This window comes from Hemitrygon akajei, chromosome 13 (assembly GCF_048418815.1).
Source record: "Hemitrygon akajei chromosome 13, sHemAka1.3, whole genome shotgun sequence".
In the NCBI taxonomy this organism is placed as follows: Eukaryota; Metazoa; Chordata; class Chondrichthyes; order Myliobatiformes; family Dasyatidae; genus Hemitrygon; species Hemitrygon akajei.
Window position 1 is genome coordinate 17,593,080 of NC_133136.1, and position 18,637 is coordinate 17,611,716.

At 41.5% G+C, this 18,637-nt stretch overlaps 1 protein-coding gene and 1 non-coding gene across 6 annotated transcripts in view; both read left to right on the forward strand.

Annotated features, from left to right (window-relative positions):
* ubap2a (ubiquitin associated protein 2a) overlaps window positions 1-18,637 on the forward strand; it is a 107,110-nt gene that overhangs the window by 61,170 nt on the left and 27,303 nt on the right. For 4 of the 5 annotated variants that reach the window (XM_073064208.1, XM_073064210.1, XM_073064209.1 and 1 more), the window contains exons 17-23: window positions 2,402-2,471; window positions 3,422-3,497; window positions 5,947-6,133; window positions 13,674-13,765; window positions 13,929-13,976; window positions 14,749-14,830; window positions 15,393-15,607. In XM_073064208.1, coding sequence (XP_072920309.1) covers window positions 2,402-2,471; window positions 3,422-3,497; window positions 5,947-6,133; window positions 13,674-13,765; window positions 13,929-13,976; window positions 14,749-14,830; window positions 15,393-15,607 — 770 coding nt within the window. The remainder of the gene's footprint in view (window positions 1-2,401; window positions 2,472-3,421; window positions 3,498-5,946; window positions 6,134-13,673; window positions 13,766-13,928; window positions 13,977-14,748; window positions 14,831-15,392; window positions 15,608-18,637) is intronic. The other variant, XM_073064211.1, reaches the window with a different exon arrangement.
* Window positions 2,083-2,163, forward strand: LOC140738165 (small nucleolar RNA SNORD121A). The gene has a single exon (XR_012101329.1). It is a non-coding gene; the product is annotated as a small nucleolar RNA SNORD121A (small nucleolar RNA).

Below are 18,637 nucleotides of genomic sequence, written 5' to 3' on the forward strand. Positions count from 1 at the left end.
AAGTATGAAGTACAGAAATTGTAAAGCACTGTTGGTGATTCACCAAAGCATTTGGTGTGAACTTCACCTTACGACTTGGTCACTGCCTAAAAATACAGTAAATTTGACCTTGTTTCATAGCTTTAGTGGTGTACTGTTATTTTTCTTCTAAATAACCTTTCTGTTCCTTACATTTATTCCAATTTATACCAGAACAATTATTTCTAAATTGCAAAAGTTGTAATTTTTTTAAGCTTGATTTTCTGGCATCAATAATAACCCTGACTGAGTTACTAATTTTGCGCTTTAATTTTTGAAATGAATGTCATTAATTCTTCATTTAATTTGATCAGTATACTAGAATTCTGAGCCCTGCTCTATATTATTATTTTTTATTTATAGCCTTCAACCATTGTGATCTAGCATCACATTCCCTTTGTTTTTAACTACAACTGAATTTCATTTTCACAACCATATTTAATGTATACTTTTTGTGATGATTGTACCAAGGAAAATAATTCTGACACTACCTTTGCTTGGATAATCAGGTCATGATCCTAAGTTTGTTGTATATCAAGACTTGCCTGATAGATAGGCAATTCTTCAGTTTTACATTCTGAACAATGAAGCTCTTGAGTGAGGGTAGAATGGAATGTTAAAGAGTATATATATTGCTGCCAATTTTAATAAACGTAATAATGAAGATTTCTGCAGTAAATCATATTCTTTAGAGTATGTCCTTTTGTATTCAATATTTAAACTTTTTTCAATCAGCATGGAAGGATATGGAGAATCTTCCACTCGCAAATCTAACTGCCTTGGAGTGGAAAGATTTTAGAGATTAAGAATGCAGCAGTAATAATACACCCCATCATTGTCACAGCTATTTAGGACTCCCATTCTAGATCCTACCTTATGTGTTGGCATCTTTAAGTATTGCTAGCAGTGTGATATATCTCTGTTACATCATACTAGATTAAGCCCCGTTAAGATATTGAGGGCATGAGCTCCATGCTACGTTGTATGTAGTGTACTTTATGAAATTCTTGTTATGTGCTTTGTGAAGTAGAGTCAAGAATAGCTTAGTAACCAGTGTCTCTGCAGCAATTATTCTGCATGATGTGTCATGGTTAATCAAACTTTTGATGTGTGATATTTAAAATGTTTTGGATTGGCCTTGATATTTGCATGAATGGGGCTTTGCATTTTTATTGTGTTGTTCTTACTGGACCACTTGTAGCTGTGGAGCATTTGCATAATTTTGTCTTGCACATGTTTAAGACCAAAGTCTTTCTGTATTGCTTGACTTCCAGTGTCTCTGCCAGGAATTATTTTAACTATTACTTACATTGCTGAATAAATACTTTGGGCACGTTACCTCCCAAGCAGCCAAAGATGTTCAGTGTTGCCCTTACAGTACTCTTTTTTTTTACTTTTACTGATTTTGCTCCAACTATTGTTCTTAGGTTCCAAGATTAAATCAACTTTTATATGAAATTACCTTAGTGGGATAAGCATCATCTTAAAAAAATTTTGTTTAAGTATCTCCAGAGAGAGAGAGAGGAGTATGTATTGCTAGTTACCAATCTCCACAGACAATCATATAACCAGTGTGCAACAGACACACCTAAAACAGCTTAAACACAGAAGTAGAAGATACCACTTTCTGAATTAAGTTGAGGACCATGCTGTACTTGTCGGTGCTCAGTTGATTGGCTCAAAAATTTCATCTCAGTCATTTTATGCAAAAACAAAGGTTTTTGTATGGAAACAAGTTAATAACATAGTGTGCTTTTAGTAATAATACACTGGAACTATATTCCCCATGTTCTATATCATTGTCTTGGGAAGAGCAGAGCAGAATGCTGGTTGTAGCAAATCTTCCTTTCTTTGTTATGGTATCTACCCAAAGATGCTTTTGAGTAGTCCAGCAAAATGGAAGGTTCAGCTGTAAGGTTTTTAGAAGACATGGCAGGTACTAGAATCTTTTGTCCTACCATGAGGGAACTCTATGATTTCTTTCTCTGTGCTGAATGCCTGATAGACCCTTAGACATGGGGGAACAAATAATGTATGTTTTGTATACCCTTGTGCTAAATGAGGAACCAAGCAACAATGATGTCTAAGTTCAAGCACATAGCTGAACGAACTGATGTGAAATACCATTTTCTGAGTTTCTTGGTTACCTCCAGGGTCATGTGTTAGCAATTATTAGACCATACAGAATAGATTTGAAACTTGTTAAATTTGCTCTCGAAGTTATCATTGATCAAAAGTTGTGGGTCATTTATCCTAGTATTGCTAAATTAAATCAAAATTAAAGATGAAATTATTCTTATGAAGGCTTTATTCAGCAGAGGTGGTTTTTACCAAATTATTTTATCATCCATTGGTGTGATCGATGTTTCATTTCTGCTTTCAGTGCCACAACATTCTTCTAACTTGAACCAGACCATTGAGTTGCCCAGCAGTTCTCTATCACAACATAGCAGGTATGTTGCTGTGTTTGTATCAGCTACTCTTTCTTGAAAGATACCAAATTAATATAAAATAATGAAAGAAGTGTAAGGAAACAGCTTTGAGGGTGGAAGGTAACAAGGTATTGAATTTAAAGGTGGTTGTGATTGCAAGCTTGACTACAAGTGAATCTTAGACAACTATTACAAATGAAAGACATATCATTCTACTTTTGTGCTAGTTCTGGTATAGCATAGTGGTTAGCACAGCACTTTACACTACCAGCAATGTGGGTTCAATTCCTGCCTCCATCTGTAAGGAGTTTGTACGTTTTCCCCGTGGCTGCATGGGTTTCCTTTGGGTGCTCCGGTTTCCTCTTTCAGTCCAAAGAAGTACCAATTGGTATGTTAATTGTCCCGTGATTAGAATAGGGTTAAATCGGGGATTGCTGAGTGGTGCAGCTAGAAGGGCCTATTTTTGCACTGTATCTCAATAAAATAAATGAAGACTTTAAATCTTTCCTATAATGAGTTCAGCAGAAATGAACACAGTACTCATAAATGCCACCTTGCCACATGGCTCTTGAACTCAATCCCCCATTATCATGAAAGGTCACAGACCTGCAGAGTTCCCTGTGACTCTTTGTACAGGTGACACTTGGCTCAGTGGGTTTTTGCTCTTATCTTGATTTCCAACATTTGTAGTTTTATTTTCAATACGTGCTTTTTTTTGTAGTAAGCTCTATAAATTTAAATTTACAAGTTTTATATAGGGATAAGAGAAACCCCAGATAACATCTTGGTGGGTTGTCTCGCATTCCCATCAGGTCCAGAATTTCCATTAGTTTGTAAACTAGCAAACTGATTTAATAGGGTGGTGAGACTTTTTTAATGACTTTATCCACCATTTAGGTTTTTAAGATCAGTATTTAAGTTTGCTATCGTGTACTTAAGTTCAGTCAGATTTTTCCTTTTAATTTTTTAAGCAGTTCCATGCCAAACCACCAAACCAGCAGCCTGGTTTCATCTGTCTCTTCACTGACCACGAGCTCATCACATGCAGTAAGTATGCAAAATGTTTTGTTGCCTTTGAGCACGAGTCAAAAATTTTCCATTACTGATACGTGAGATGTGGGCTTAGCTTAACCAAGCCCACAGTTCTATCCTTCAGTAATTTTCTTTGATAGTAATGGTAGTATGCTTTCTTAAACCACTGCAGTTCCGGAAGGATTTTCAGGAGTAATGTTGAGTGAGTTTGTTCTTGGCTTTAGACTTGGAAATAATGAAAGATCAGGAATGTGCTTCCAAGTCAGAGAGGAGACCATGCCCAGCCACAGATTGGGAAGTAAATATCCGGCAATACAGGTAGTACGGAAGGATAGGCAGGAAGCTAAGGGAGGTGGGGTGGTGCTCTTAATTAAGGATGAGATCAAGGCAATCTAAGGAGCAGAATGTTGAATCCATCTGGGTAGAGATTCGGAATAGTAAAGGGAAAAAGTCACTGGTGGGAGTGGTCTATAGGCCACCGAATAATAACTTACAGTAGCACAGGCAATAAACAAATATCTGAGGCATGGAAAAGCAGTTATCGTGGGGGACTTTAACTTGCACTTAGATTGGGTGAATCAGTTGGTCAAAGTAGTCTTGAGGTCTTCGTAGAGTGCATAAGTGATAGCTTTCTTGAACAGCATGTTACTGAATCTACAACAGAACATGCTATCTTGGATCTGGCCCTGTGCAATGAGACGGGTAAAATTAGCAACCTTGTAGTTAGGGATCCTCATGGAAAGAATGATCACAGTATGATTGAGTTTCTTATACAAATGGAGGGTGCAGTAATTCAATCTCAAACCATTGTATTATGCCTAAACAACGGAGATGACAATGAGATGAGGGAGGAGTTAGACAGGGTAGACTGGGAACACAGGCTGTATGGTGGGATGGTTGAGGAACAGTGGAAGACTTTCAATGTAAGTTTTCACAGTGCTCAACTAAAGTATATTCCAGTTAAAAGTGAGGACAGTAAAGATGGGGAGAGCCAGCCTTGGATAACTAAGAAAATAAAGAAAGGTATCAAACTTTGTACTCTGTGTACAAAGTTGCCAAGAGTAGTGGAAAACTGGAAGATTGGGAAAACTTTAAAAAGCAACAAAGAACCACTAAGTGGGCATAAAAAAAAAAGGAAGATAGATTATGAAAATAAACTAGCATAAAATATAAAAACAGATAGTAAAAGTTTTATAATTATATAAAGTTGAAAAGGGTGGCCAAAGTGAAAGTAGGTCCCTTGGAGGACAAGGAGGTTGATATTAGGTAATGAAGAAATGGCAGAGGTTATAGTTGAGGCTTTGGTGATAGTTTACCAAAATTTTCTGGACTCTGGGCAGGTCCTGACGGATTGGAAGAAGGTGAATGCCACGCCACTGTTCAAAAAAGCATGTAGGCAAAAGGCAGGTAACTATAGATTGGTTAGTTTAACATTTATAGTTGGGGGAAATGCGTGAAGCTATCATTAAAGAAGAAATTGGCATCTGGAAAGAAATTAATCCATCAGGTACACGCATCATGGATTCAGCAAAGGCGGGTCCTGTTTGACAAATTTACTGGAGTTCTTTGAAGATATAATAAGCACAGTGGATAGAGTGGAAGAGATGGACGTTATTTACTTGGATTTCCAGAAGGTGTTCGATAAGGTGCCACATAAAAGACTTGATTTGATAGATTTTTGCATAGTAGGGGAATTAAGGGTGATTGGGAAAAGGCAGTAGGTGGAGATGTGTCCATGGTCAGATCAGCCATGATCTTATTGAATGGCGGAGCAGGCTTGATGGGCCAAATGGCCTACACCTGCTCCTATTTCTTATGTACTTATGATTAAAAATATCCTCAACACCCACAAATTTTTGCAATGTAGTGCTAGGTTTTCTGACCTTAATTAAAATTCTATTAGGTTTGAAGTCTGATAGAGAGCAGAATATGCTAATTGAGCAGTTTACTGATTTGCTTCAATAGTAAAATTACCCAGTGTCGAGAGGCTAAAACTCATACTTGACACCACATTTACAAAGTGTGTTATGTGTGATGTGTTGATGACAGGTTTGTTGACAAAGTTTCATTTCCTTCAAAGAAGGAAACAATACACTCAATAGCCACTTTATTAGGTACACCTATATTTGTTCGTTAATGCAAGTATCTGATCAGCCAATCGTGGCAGCAACTCAATGCATGAAGCATGCAGATATGGTAAAGAGGTTCCCAGTGTCCCTTATGAGAAGTCTCTATATGTCCCTATACGTTCTCCCTATGGAACATAGGTTTCCTCTAGGTCCTCTGGTTTCCTCCCACAGTCCAAAGACATATAGGGTAGGTTAATTGGTCATTGTAAGTTGTCCTGTGATTAGGAAGGTTAAATCAGGATTGTTGGGTTTGCTGGGCAGTGTGGCTGAAAGGGCTATTCTGTGCAGTATTTCTAAATAATGTTGTGCTGCTTTGTTCTCTTTGTTCTCTTCAGCATACAAATGTTGACAGCAGTTTGCAGACTTCTACAACCTTCCCCACCTCTTTGACGTTTGCAACAATTACTACATCATCAGTTAATGTCTCCAGCAGCTTAAGTGCAACCACCAGTCTTGGACTGAATGTCAGTAGTCCATCTATGGCGGCTGCTGTCACAAGAGCAGTTCCTTCTGTATCTTCAGGTGGAAAGCTTTTTTGTTTATAATTATCTACTCGGGATTAAAATGCTGAAACAATGAATTAAAATATGTAGTTCTTGTTGTACTGTAGCAAATGGATTAGCTAATATGCAGTTTTTAAAAAATTTGTGGTAGTGCTAAGAATTGTTTTTTATGTTTATTGGATTAGTATTGGAAAGGACACTAAAGGGCCCACTGTTAGCACCTTTAGTGCCCACGAGAGGAAAAAAAAGGAACTTTGATCAACATCTCATCTGAAACACTACACTTACAACAATGAGCCACTCCCTTGCCACTGTCCCTCACTTTGTTTATTGTAGATGCACACCAGCTTCCTCCAGCTCCCCATGACTCCTTGCAACTTTTATCTTCATCCACAAGAGCTGAGGAAGACTGTCCCTTCAGAAATTGAAATACATTCCTTGGAATGTGGTAAATGAGCAGACCTTGATCATAAAGGCAGTCATTAAATGGGTCTAATTATAAGATATGTCAAATTTATCTCATCCCTGGTGGTCATAGAGAAGAAATGTGATAAAGACCGTGGACCATAAGACGTAGGAGGTCAGTTAGGCCATTGAGTCTTGCTGCTGTTACATCCTGGCTGATTATTATCCCTTTCCACCCCATTCTCCTGCCTTTTTCCCATAACCTTTGACACCCTTGTTAATCATGAACCTATGAATCTCTGCTTTAAATATACCCACTGACTTGGCTTCCGCAGCCACCTGTGGAAATGAATTACACAGTTTAACCACCCTATGGCTAAATAAATTCCTTCCCTTCTCTGCTGTAAAGCTACATCCCTCTGTTCTGAGACTATGCCCTCTGAACCTAGATTACCTTACAAAAAGATGACAAGCTTCTGTTTGAGCAAATTAGGTAAGGTAAAACCATAAGATATAGGAGCAGAATTAGGCCATTTGAGTCTGCTTAGCCATTCCATCATGGCTACTCCATTACTCCTCTCAGCCCTAAACTGCTGCCTCCACCCCCCCCCCCCTCCCCCCCCAACCAATCAAGAATCTATCAAGCTCTGCCTCAAATGTTGGTAAAGGCTTGGCCTCCACAGCTGCCTCTGACAATGAATTCTATAGATTTACTGCTCTCTTGCTGAAGAAATTCTTTCTCATTTATGTTCTGAAAGGACGTCCTTCCATTCTGAGGCTGTGTCTTCTGGTCTTAGGCACTCCCACCATAGGAGGCATCCACTCCATCAAGGTCTTTTACCATTTGATAGGTTTCAACGAGGTCACTCCTCATTCTTCTGAATTCCAGTGAATTCAGGCCCAGAACCATCAAACACTCTTCATATGTAGCTGTTTAATACTAGAATCATTTTTGTGAACCTCCTTGAACCTTCTCCAGTTTTGGCACATCCTTTCTAAGATGGGACCCAAAAGTACCCACAAATACTCCAAGTGAGGCCTCACCAGTGCTTTATGAAGTCTGAACATTACATCCTTGCTTTTATATTCCTTTACTCCACTATTATACTGATACATCTGACTTTAGCTTCTCAAATTTCAAGGTGAATTTGATCATGTTATAATCATTTGCCCAAAGTGTTCTTTTACCTTAAGGTCTCAAATCAGTTCCGCTTCTTTGCATAACACCCATTTGAGAAAAGCTACAACACACACAAAATGCTGGTAGAACACAGCAGGCTAGGCAGCATTTATAGGGAGAAGCGAAGTCGACGTTTTGGGCCGAGACCCTTCGTCAGGACTAACCGAAAGGAAAGATAGTAAGAGATTTGAAAGTAGGAGGGGGAAATGCGAAATGATAGGAGTAGACCGGAGGGGGTGGGATGAAGCTAAGAGCTGGAAAGGTGATTGGCGAAAGTGATACAGAGCTGGAGAAGGGAAACGATCTTGGGACGGGAGGCCTCAGGAGAAAGAAAGGGGGGGGGAGCACCAGAGGGAGATGGAGAACAGGCAAACAACTAAATATGTCAGGGATGGGGTAAGAAGGGGAGGAGGGGCATTAATGGAAGTTAGAGAAGTCAATGTTCATGCCATCAGGTTGGAGACTACCCAGCCGGTATATAAGGTGTTGTTCCTCCAACCTGAGTTTGGATTCATTTTGACAATAGAGGAGGCCATGGATAGACATATCAGAATGGGAATGGGATGTGGAATTAAAATGTGTGGCCACTGGGAGATCCTGCTTTTTCTGGCGGACCGAGCATAGGTGTTCCACGAAACGGTCTCCCAGTCTGCGTCTGGTCTCGCCAATATATAAAAGGCCACACCGGAAGCACCGTACGCAGTATACCACACCAGCCGACTCACAGGTGAAGTGTCGCCTCACCTGGAAGGACTGTCTGGGGCCCTGAATGGTGGTGAGGGAGGAAGTGTAAGGGCAGGTACAGCACTTGTTCCGTTTACAAGGATAAGTGCCAGGAGGGAGATTGGTGCGAAGGGATGGGGGGGACAAGGGAGTTGCGTAGGGAGCGATCCCTGCGAAAAGCAGAAAGAGACGGGGAGGGAAAAATGTGTTTGGTCGTGGGATCCCGTTAGAGGTGGCGGAAGTTACGGAGAATTATATGTTGGACCTGGAGGCTGGTGGGGTAGGTAAGGACAAGGAGAACCCTATCCCGAGTGGGGTGGCGGGTGGATGGGGTGAGGTCAGATGTGCGGGAAATGAGAGAGATGCGTTTGAGAAAAGCTGATCCCCTAGTGAGCTCAACCATGAGCTGCTCTAAAAAGCTATTTCGTAGGCATTCTAGAAATTCCCCTCTCGGATTCCTTACAGCAACCTGTTTTTCCTGATCTACTTGCATATTGAAATCCCCCATGACTATTATAACATTGCCCTTTTGACATGCATTTCTATCTCCTGTTGTAACTTGTAGATCACATCCTTAGTATTTGGGAAGTGTATATATAACTCCCATTAGGGAGTTGTATTGTGCCTACATCATACTTGCCAATCTGTAACTTTGCTACAAGTTCATCGACCTTATTCCATGTTCATTCAAATATAACACAGAAACATAGAAAACCTACAGGACAATACAGGCCCTTTGGCCCACAAAGAGTTGGGACACATAACAAACAACTCGCTGGTTTACGATGTTAAAAAGCTCTGAAGATCACAAAGATCCTGGGTCTTCGGGCCCACAGCAGATATCCTGGCTCCCTCGAAGACACATGGGTCTCCTTTCGTGACACCGACCCTTGATCTGCCCATTTCCAGAGCCCGGAGATCCTCTGTACCTGTTTCCAAGCACCTTAAAACTGTGCCCTCTCGTGCTAGCCATTTCAGCCCTGGGAAAAAGCCTCACACGATCAATGCCTCTCATCATCTTATATACCTCTATCAGGTCACCTCTCATCCTCCGTCACTCCAAGGAGAGAAGGCCAAGTTCACTCAACCCGTTCTCATAAGGCATGCTCCCGAATCCAGGCAACATCCTTATAAATCTCCTGCACCCTTTCTATGGTTTCCACATCCTTCCCGAAATGAGGTGACGAGAACTGAGCACAGTACTCCAAGTGGAGTCTGACCAGGGTCCTATATAGCTGCAATATTACCTCTCAGCTCCTAAGCTCAATCCCACTGGTTAATGAAGGCCAGTGCACCGTATGCCGTCTTAACCACACTGTCAACCTGCGCAGCAGCTTTGAGTGTCCTATGGACTCGTACCCCAAGATCCCTCTGATCCTTCACACTGACGAGTTTTATCATTAATACACATATTCATCAAATTTGACCTACCAAACTGAACCACTTCATACTTATCTGGGTTGAACTCCATCTGCCATTTCTCAGCCCAGTTTTGCATCCTATCAATGTTCTGCTGTAGCCTCTGACAGCTCTACACACTATCCACAACACCCCAAACCTTTGTGTCATCATCAAATTTACTAACCCATCCCTCCACTTCCTCATCCAGGTCATTTATAAAAACCACGGTGAGGTCTCAGAACAGATCCCTGAGGCACACCACTTCCATGCAGAACATGACCCGTCTACAACCACTCTTTGCCTTCTGTGAGCGAGCCAGTTCTGGATCCACAAAGAAAGGTCCCCTTGGATCCCATGCCTCCTTACTTTAATAATAAGCCTTGCATGGGGTACCTTATCAAACGCCTTGCTGAAATCCATATACAGTTGGCCCTCCTTATCCGCGGGGGCTTGGTTCTGGGACTCCCCCGCCAGCGGATACCAAAAGACGCGAATGCTCAAGTCCCTTATTTAACCTGTCTCAGTGCAGTGGTCTTTAGGACCCAGTGGAAAGGTGAAGGAATGTAAGGGGTAAGCACTATGTGTAGTAGAAGGCAGAATCATGGGAGAGGTGATAGGCAGCTGGAGGAGGAAGCAGAGTGAAAGTGGGATGGGGGAAGGGAGAAGGAGGGAATTGCTGGAAGTTGGAGAATTCAATGTTCATGCCAATGTTCAGTTCTTCGGTCCTAACATAGAAACATAGAAAATAGGTGCAGGAGTAGGCCATTCGGCCCTTCGAGTCTGCACCGCCGTTCAGTATGATTATGGCTGATCATCCAACTCAGAACCCTGTACCTGCTTTCTCTCCATACCCCCTGATCCCTTTAGCCACAAGGGCCATATCTAACTTACTCTTAAATATAGCCAATGAACCGGCCTCAACTGTTTCTTGTGGCAGAGAATTCCACAGATTCACCACTCTGTGTGAAGAAGTTTTTCCTCATCTCGGTCCTAAAAGGCTTCCCCTTTATCCTTAAACTGTGACCCCTCGTTCTGGACTTCCCCAACATCGGAAACAATCTTCCTGCAACTAGCCTGCCCTAACGAAGGGTCTCAGCCCGAAACATTGACTGTTCATTTCCACGGATGCTGAGTTCCTCCAGCGTGTTGTACGTGTTGCTTTGACCACAGCATCTGCAGTGTACTTAGTGTCCCACCATGACAACCCTGGTATTATTACACCTTTCCAGAATCTGTCTCCCTATCTGCTCCTCGATGTCCCTGTTACTATTGGGTAGTCTATAAAAATACACCCAGTAGAGTTATTGACCTCTTCCTGTTCCTAACTTCCACCCACAGAGACTCAGTAGACAATCTCTCTATGACTTGCTCCTTTTCTGCAGCTATGACACTATCTCTGATCAACAGTGTCACACCCCCATTTCTTTGTCTCTCTCCCTGTTCTTTCTGAAACATCTAAAGCCTGGCACTCGAAGTAACCATTCCTGCCTCTGAGCCATCCAAGTTTATAATGACCACAACATCATAGCTCCAAATACTGATCTACGCTCTAAGCTCATCCGCTTTGTTTATAATACTCCTTGCATTAAAATAGACACATCTCAAACCATTGGTCTGAGCGTGTCCCTTCTCTATCACCTGCCTATCCTCCCTGTTGCACTGTCTCCAAGCTTTCTCTATTTATGAACCAGCTGCCCCTTCCTCCATCTCTTTAGTTTGGTTCCCAACACCCAGCAATTCTAGTTTAAGCTCTCCCCTAATAGCCTTAGCAAACCTTCCCGCCAGGATATTAGACCCCTGGGATTCAAGTGCAACTCGTCCTTTTTATACAAGTCACACCTGCCCCAAAAGAGGTCCCAGTGATCCAGAAATCTGAATCCCTGCCCCTTGCTCCAATCCCTCAGCCACGCATTTATCCTCCACCTCATTCTATTCCTGTATTCACTGTCATGTGGCACAGGCAGTAATTCTGAGATTACTACCTTTATGGTCCTGCTTCTCAACTTCTCTAACTGTATCTGTCTCCCGAGGCCTTGGTTATGACTACCTGCCTACGGCTCCTATCTGTCACCTTCTGACTCTCCCTGACCAGACAAAGGTCATCGAGCTGCATCTCCAGTTCCCTAACACGGTCCCTAATGAGCTGCAGTTTGACGCACCGGGCACAGATGTGGCTGTCCGGAAGGCTGGGAGTCTCCAGGACTTCCCACATCTGACACCAAGCCTAGAACACTGTCCTCACACACATACTTCCTGTCTGTATTCTACACAGGCAACCTACCTCGCCTCAATCCGTTATCGCCTAAGTCCTGTTGTACCAAAACCCTCCTACTCTGTCTCCCTCTAGTCCATTGTCCGCTCCTCGAACTCCCGCTCTATAAAGCTGTCTCCTTTTAAACTCTTCTCGCTGTTCTGATTGGCTGATGTCCATGCACTTGCGCAGTCGGTCGTGCCTTGATCAAACCGCTGAAGAAATAGCCGTCCCCTTTTAAATTCTTCTTGCTGTTCTAACTGGCTGACATCCATGTGCTTGCACAGTCATGCTTCAATCAAACCACTGAAGAAATAGCAGTCTCTTAAAAAATTCTTCTCGCTGTTTTAACTGGCTGACATCCACGTGCTTGCGCAGTCATGCCTTGATCAAACCACTGAAGAAATAACACGTTTAGCCCTGTATTCACCTTTTTCGATTTTATCCGCCTTTTAGGATGCAACTCATCCTGTTGACTACAATTTTGCCCTATCATTAGCCTCTCCTTGCTACGAGTCTCTCTACACATTGCCTCTGTAAATCTCATCCTCAGGACTCCAACTCTGGTTCCCACCCCTCTGCCATATTATTTTAAACCCACCTGGTTAACTTTAGCCAACCTGCCCGCAAAGATATGGGAAACTTTCTTGGAGTTCAGGTGTAACCCGTCCCTTTTGTACAGATCATACCTTCCCCAGAGGAGTTCCCAATAATCCATAAATCTGAACCTGGACTAGTTCCTCAGCCACATATTCACCTGCCAAATCATTCTACTCTTACTGGCATGTGGCACAGGCAGCAGTCCCAGAGATTACTACCCTGGAAGTCATTTTTCTCAGCTTTCTACCTAGCTCCTTAACATCTCTCTGCAGGACCTCCTAACCTTCCGATGCCATTGGTGCTAATTTTTACTAAGACTTCTGGCTGCTCACCCTGGCACCAGGGAGACACCTTACCATCTGGGTGTCTCCCATCGCGCCTACAAACCTCATCTATCAACACTGCAGTCCTCTTCTAAGCCATAGCACCAGGCAATGTGCCAGAGACCCTGGTCACTGTGGCTCCTCCGGTAGGTCGTTCCTATAGACAATCTATATACTACTAAAACTCCAATTAGCACAAATGGTGCATTACAGCGGTACTCTTTTTTTTTGCTAAATTGACTTAAGGTGTGCTAACTTACAGAATGCAGGCAAAGTTCAGGGTTATATATTAATATAAAATTGCTTATTTGCCAAAATCAATAGCCCCGCTTTCACCCAAGAGCCGATCCGCCATCATGGAAATCGGGACGCGACGCCACGACGCATGTGCTCTGCCAGCCTCAGCAGTGACACCAAGCGGAGCAAAAGGGCAGGGCAGCTCTATTTCAGTTCTCTGAAAGAGTGCCCCAACAGGTCACCCCGTTGTCTAGTAGTATCTAAAGTTATATACATTGTTGAGGGAACAGCCATCTAAGGGTAGCTACCTCCCTGTAGCTTCTGCCTAATAGGGTGATGAATGAGTTTAAGCACATTTGTATATTGTATAGAATGAGTTTTGAATGAACTAAATGCGCCATGACATTTTCTTCATAATTTACACATTTTTTCATTGCAGGGAAGGCTCCACCAAATCTTCCTCAAGGTGTGCCTCCTATTTTACACAATCAGTACATTGTTGGACCGGGTGGACTGCTGCCTGCATATCCAGTAAGACTGAATGAACTTTATTAGTTGAATGTCGTAGTAATTTTCAGGAATTCTCAGTGTTTTTGATAAGTATTCTTCAGTTAAGGAAAAAAAAATTTACTTGTTAACAAATTGAAGTATTTCTTCAGGGATTTTGATGTTTGTTTTTCTTTTTGTGAAATAGATTTATGGCTATGATGACCTCCAGGTACTTCAGTCAAGGCTACCAATGGTTAGTTTGATCTATTGCAGACTGTTAGTTGAATTGTATCTTGATCACTGCTTTTAAAGTTCTTAGTAAGTTCAATGACACTTTTGCTGTGCACAAGCCAAATCTGTGCTATCTTTGGAGTGTCATTTTCATATAAAAGTAGCCTGGGGTTCAGAAGGATTATTGGAAACATCCAAATAAAGATTCATTTGTAAATTGTTTCATAAACGTATCTGCCTCCTTTGTTTTGAGTGGACCGCCACAAGAAAAATGGACTTAAATTCCCAGAACTTTACACTGCCTACTGTTAGGCCAAAAAGTTTTAACAACTTGAAGTGTGGTTGCCAGTTTCAGAAAATTGCGTATTATGCACAGAACACTGCAGATTACTCACCTGCATTTCTTTTCCAAAATAGTACTTGGGCAACCATGAGACAGCTAAGAGTTCTTCAATTATGTTGCAATTCAGGTCCAATTTAAATCTTTCCCCTGTTAAAAGGTAAATTCATAAAAGTTTAGAATTATTTATCCCAGAGGCATGTAGTTGTTGAGTATGTTGGGGAAAAAACAGATCAATGGATTCTTTTTATCAAGGATAGAGGTATCAGATGGGACCGTGGACCAGGTAGATAATTAGCTATTTAAAAAAAAAATTAAATGGCAGAGGAAGCATAAATAACCAGAGACCTACTATTTCTTCTTGTATTACTGCTAATCCAGCATGTATTTTTCTTACTTTTTCCTTCACTTTTCCTCCTACCCTCCCCACCCCAAACAATTCCCACTGTGGTAGGATTATTATGGAATGGCATTCCCTGCTCCAGCCACGGCACTTGCAAGCAGAGATGGAAATCTTGCAAATAATCCATACACAGGTGTGTTTTTTTTTTGCAGATTATTTTCTATTGCATTCTCTTGCTTTTTTGTCTTTTGAGAATTTTTTATTCAGCAAAGTAGTTGAATTCCTTATTATTAATGCTTTTTGAGTTAGTGATTTAGATGCATATCATATTATTACTGAGTTAAGTATTGTATGTAATGAGTTTTTGCTACAACAAGTGTATGGGACATTGGAAAAAATGTTGAATTTCCCCATGGGGATGAATAAAGTATCTATCTATCTATCTATCTATCTATCTATCTATCTATCTAAATATTAATAGGCTACTAATAATCTCTCCCTCAATTGTGCATGAGTAAATGTGGTTTATATTTCTCATTTTAACAATGATATTCATTTTTCAACCTTTAATACATAGTGAGTAATGCTGTTTTTGATATTTTTTGAAATTGGTGTCTGTGCTTGGTCTGTTGCATTCAGTTAATACTTCAGACATATCAAATGAATTACTTTTTAATATATTTTAACAAATTAGAAGTTCATTTATAACAATAGAAGTTACTTTTCTTTTACTGATCCACATTAAATCTTTTTAGGTGACTTGACGAAGTTTGGCAGGGGTGACTCTGCCTCACCTGCTCCAGCAACAACTTTAACTCAGCCTCAGCAAAATCAGACGCAAAGTCATCACACTACTCAACAGGCCTTCTTAAACCCAGCCTTGCCTCCAGGTTACAGTTACACAGGGTTGCCATATTATGCTGGTATGCCTGGAGTACCCAGCACATTTCAGTATGGACCTGCCATGTTTGTAAGTAATTTGTACCTTTAGTATTGTACTGTTGAATATGACATACATCATCCTGAAAAGTTAGAGTGTAATATATTCTTTGGAATTTCACGAAACGTGCCGGTGAGAATAAACCTGATTCTGAAATTGCAACTAATAAATTACCATTGAAATACACAATGTCTCTACATAAGGTAGCTGACTGGAAATAAAGTAATGGCATTGAGAGTGTGGTGTGGAGGGGTGGGTTATTGGGTAGAGGATCAGCCTTACTACTTGGGGAAAGTAACAGTTTTCGAGTCTGGTGGTCCTGAATGGATGCTGCATAGCCTCCTTCCTGATGGGAGTATGATTAAAATCAGTTACTCATTACTGTCCTGAAATAGAAAGGGTACAAGAAGGATATGTCATTCTCTTTAGGACCTAATTTTAACGATTCATATGCATCATCTAAAATAATTGTATTTATTCAAGTATCATTTACATCTCCATATGCTTTTGTAACAATTGTGTTTCATTGACAAATTTCTGAAATCTTAAATGGTAGAACGCAATCGAAAAATACCAGCTTAGAATGGAGGTGGCTTTAGGAGTAAATTGGGGGGGAGTTTAGAGAAGGAATGTATTTCTCCAAATACGATGGAAAACTACTATTCAAAAGAGCTTTTAGCCATTTATAGTGTCTATGTGACAATTTTATAATTTCCAATTTTGGCCTTTAGATTATTGGATCTGAGCTTGATTACAGAGGATGAAACTGTTCTTCAGTGAATTGATTATCTCCATCTGTAGTTTGCCTTCTAAATGCAGAGGGAGGATATCTGACCCATTCTCTTGATGTCTGCAAAATGTTGTTCTGTGAGAAATGTGCTGGTGTAGACAAAAACTGAACCATTAATAAATGTGACCTGTAGCAGAAACAAGCAGAAAATATAAATTCCTGAAGTAGGATTCAGTATCGAGTCCAGAAGGCAGTAACATCTGAGATGGAATTTCAGGTTTATTATCATCTGCCTGTACATATATACAACCAAATGAAATAATGTTCCTCTGGACCACAATGCACTCACAAAATATATATCACACAGAGCACATAAAACAAAATACAGCCACAAGTAAGTTAAAATATTATTGGAAGTTCACATAGTGCACAGCACAAGTAAACAGTAAATGGTTTGCTGTCCTAATGCCAACATTTCAGTGGTGTCAGGGTATTCATTAGTCTCACAACCTGAGGGAAGAAGCTATTACCCAGTCTCACAATCCTTGTCCTAATGCTTCTCTACCTCCTTCCTGACAGTAGAGGTCAAAGAGATTGTGGGTTCCTCAACAATGCTTCGGGGCCTTTATGTACAACACTCCTGGTAAATGTCACTAATAGTGGGGATGAAAACACCAGTGATCCTCTTGGTTGTTTTTACTCTCCTCTGCAGGGTATTGCGGTTTGCTGCCTTGCACACAAGTACTTCCATATCACACAATGATGCAGCCAGACAGGGCATTCTCAATGGTGCTCTTGTAGAATGTTTTTAGAATGGGGGTGGGGATCCTTGCATGTCTCAATCTTCTCAGTATATATGCAGCTGTGCCATCTTAACTAATGAGAAGGTGTTTGGGGTTAGGTTAGCTTGTGCGTTATGTGCACCCCAGGGAACTTTGTGCTCTTCACTCTCTCCATGGTAGAGCCATTGATGTGCAATGAAGAGTTTTCAGCCTGCACTTTTCTGAGGTCCACAGTCACCTCTTTTGTCTTGACTGTGTTGAGACTCAGGTGGTTGTTCTACCATTTAACAAGCCTCTCTATTGCCTCTCTATGTACTGACTCATCATTGTTGTTGATGATGTCAACCGCTGTTGTATCATCAGCGGATATGTTGCAGTTTGAACTGGATCTGGTAGTGCTATTGTGAGTCAGCAACAGGCTGAGCATAGCCCTGGGGGGCACCATTGTTCAACATGATGGAGTGTGAGAAATTGCCGCCAACTTGGACACTGGGGTCTTTCCGTCAAGAAGTCTAAGATCCAGTTATAGACAGGGTGTTGCGCCCCAATGAGGACAGTTTACATACTAGCCTCTGGGGAACGATCATGTTAAATGCTGAGCTGAAGTAGTTGAATGACATCCTGGCTGTATGAGGCATCATTTTCTTGCTGGGACAAGACAGAGTGGTGGGCCAAGGCTGTGGTACTGTCAGTGGACTGGTTTGAGATGTAGGCAAACTATAAAGGGATTTTATATGATCCATTTCCAGCTGATTGAAGATCTTAACGATTGTTAAGGTTAGCACAACTGGTCAGTAATTGTATAGACCCGTTGTTGTTGCTCTCTTGGACACTGGAATGGTGGTGGCTGCCTTGAACCTTGCAGGGACAATGGACTGTTACAAAGAGATGTTAAAGTTGTTGCATGGTTTTACCCTGGTTAGGATCCTCCTCACTTCTGTAGCCAGACAGTGTGCCTATTCCTCAGGGGGAGAGGGGCTTCCCTTGATGTCACATTTTTTATTTCATCATATCGTGTACAAGAAGGTTTTCAGGGTGGATTTGAAATCTGTAATGGTTTGTATACCTTGCCACATGCATTGCGTGTCCCTGGTGTCACAAAGGTATCTTAATTTTTTTTGTGTGAGTATGCCTTCCTGATGGCACATGAAAGCGCATCTCTTGCTGACCTTAGAGTTGTCCTATTCTCCTGATTCCTAAGCTTTGCACAAACTTCTGCAGTCAACCAGGGTTTCCAGTTGGCCTTGGTGCTGTAGTGAAAGACACACCAGAAGCTGTTGTGGTCCACCATAAGGTATAAGAGCAGAATTAGGCCATCTGGCCCATCGAGTCTGCTCCACCATCCAATCATGGCTGATTCTTTTTTTTTCTATCTCCTCGACCTCAATTCCCGACCGTATCACCTTAACTTTTGATGCCATGTCCAATCAAGAACCTATCAATCTCTGCCTTAAATACACCCAACAACCTGGCCTCCACAGCTGCATGTGGCAAGAAATTTCTCCACATCTCTGTTTTGAAAGGGCGCCCCTCTATCCTGAGGCTGTA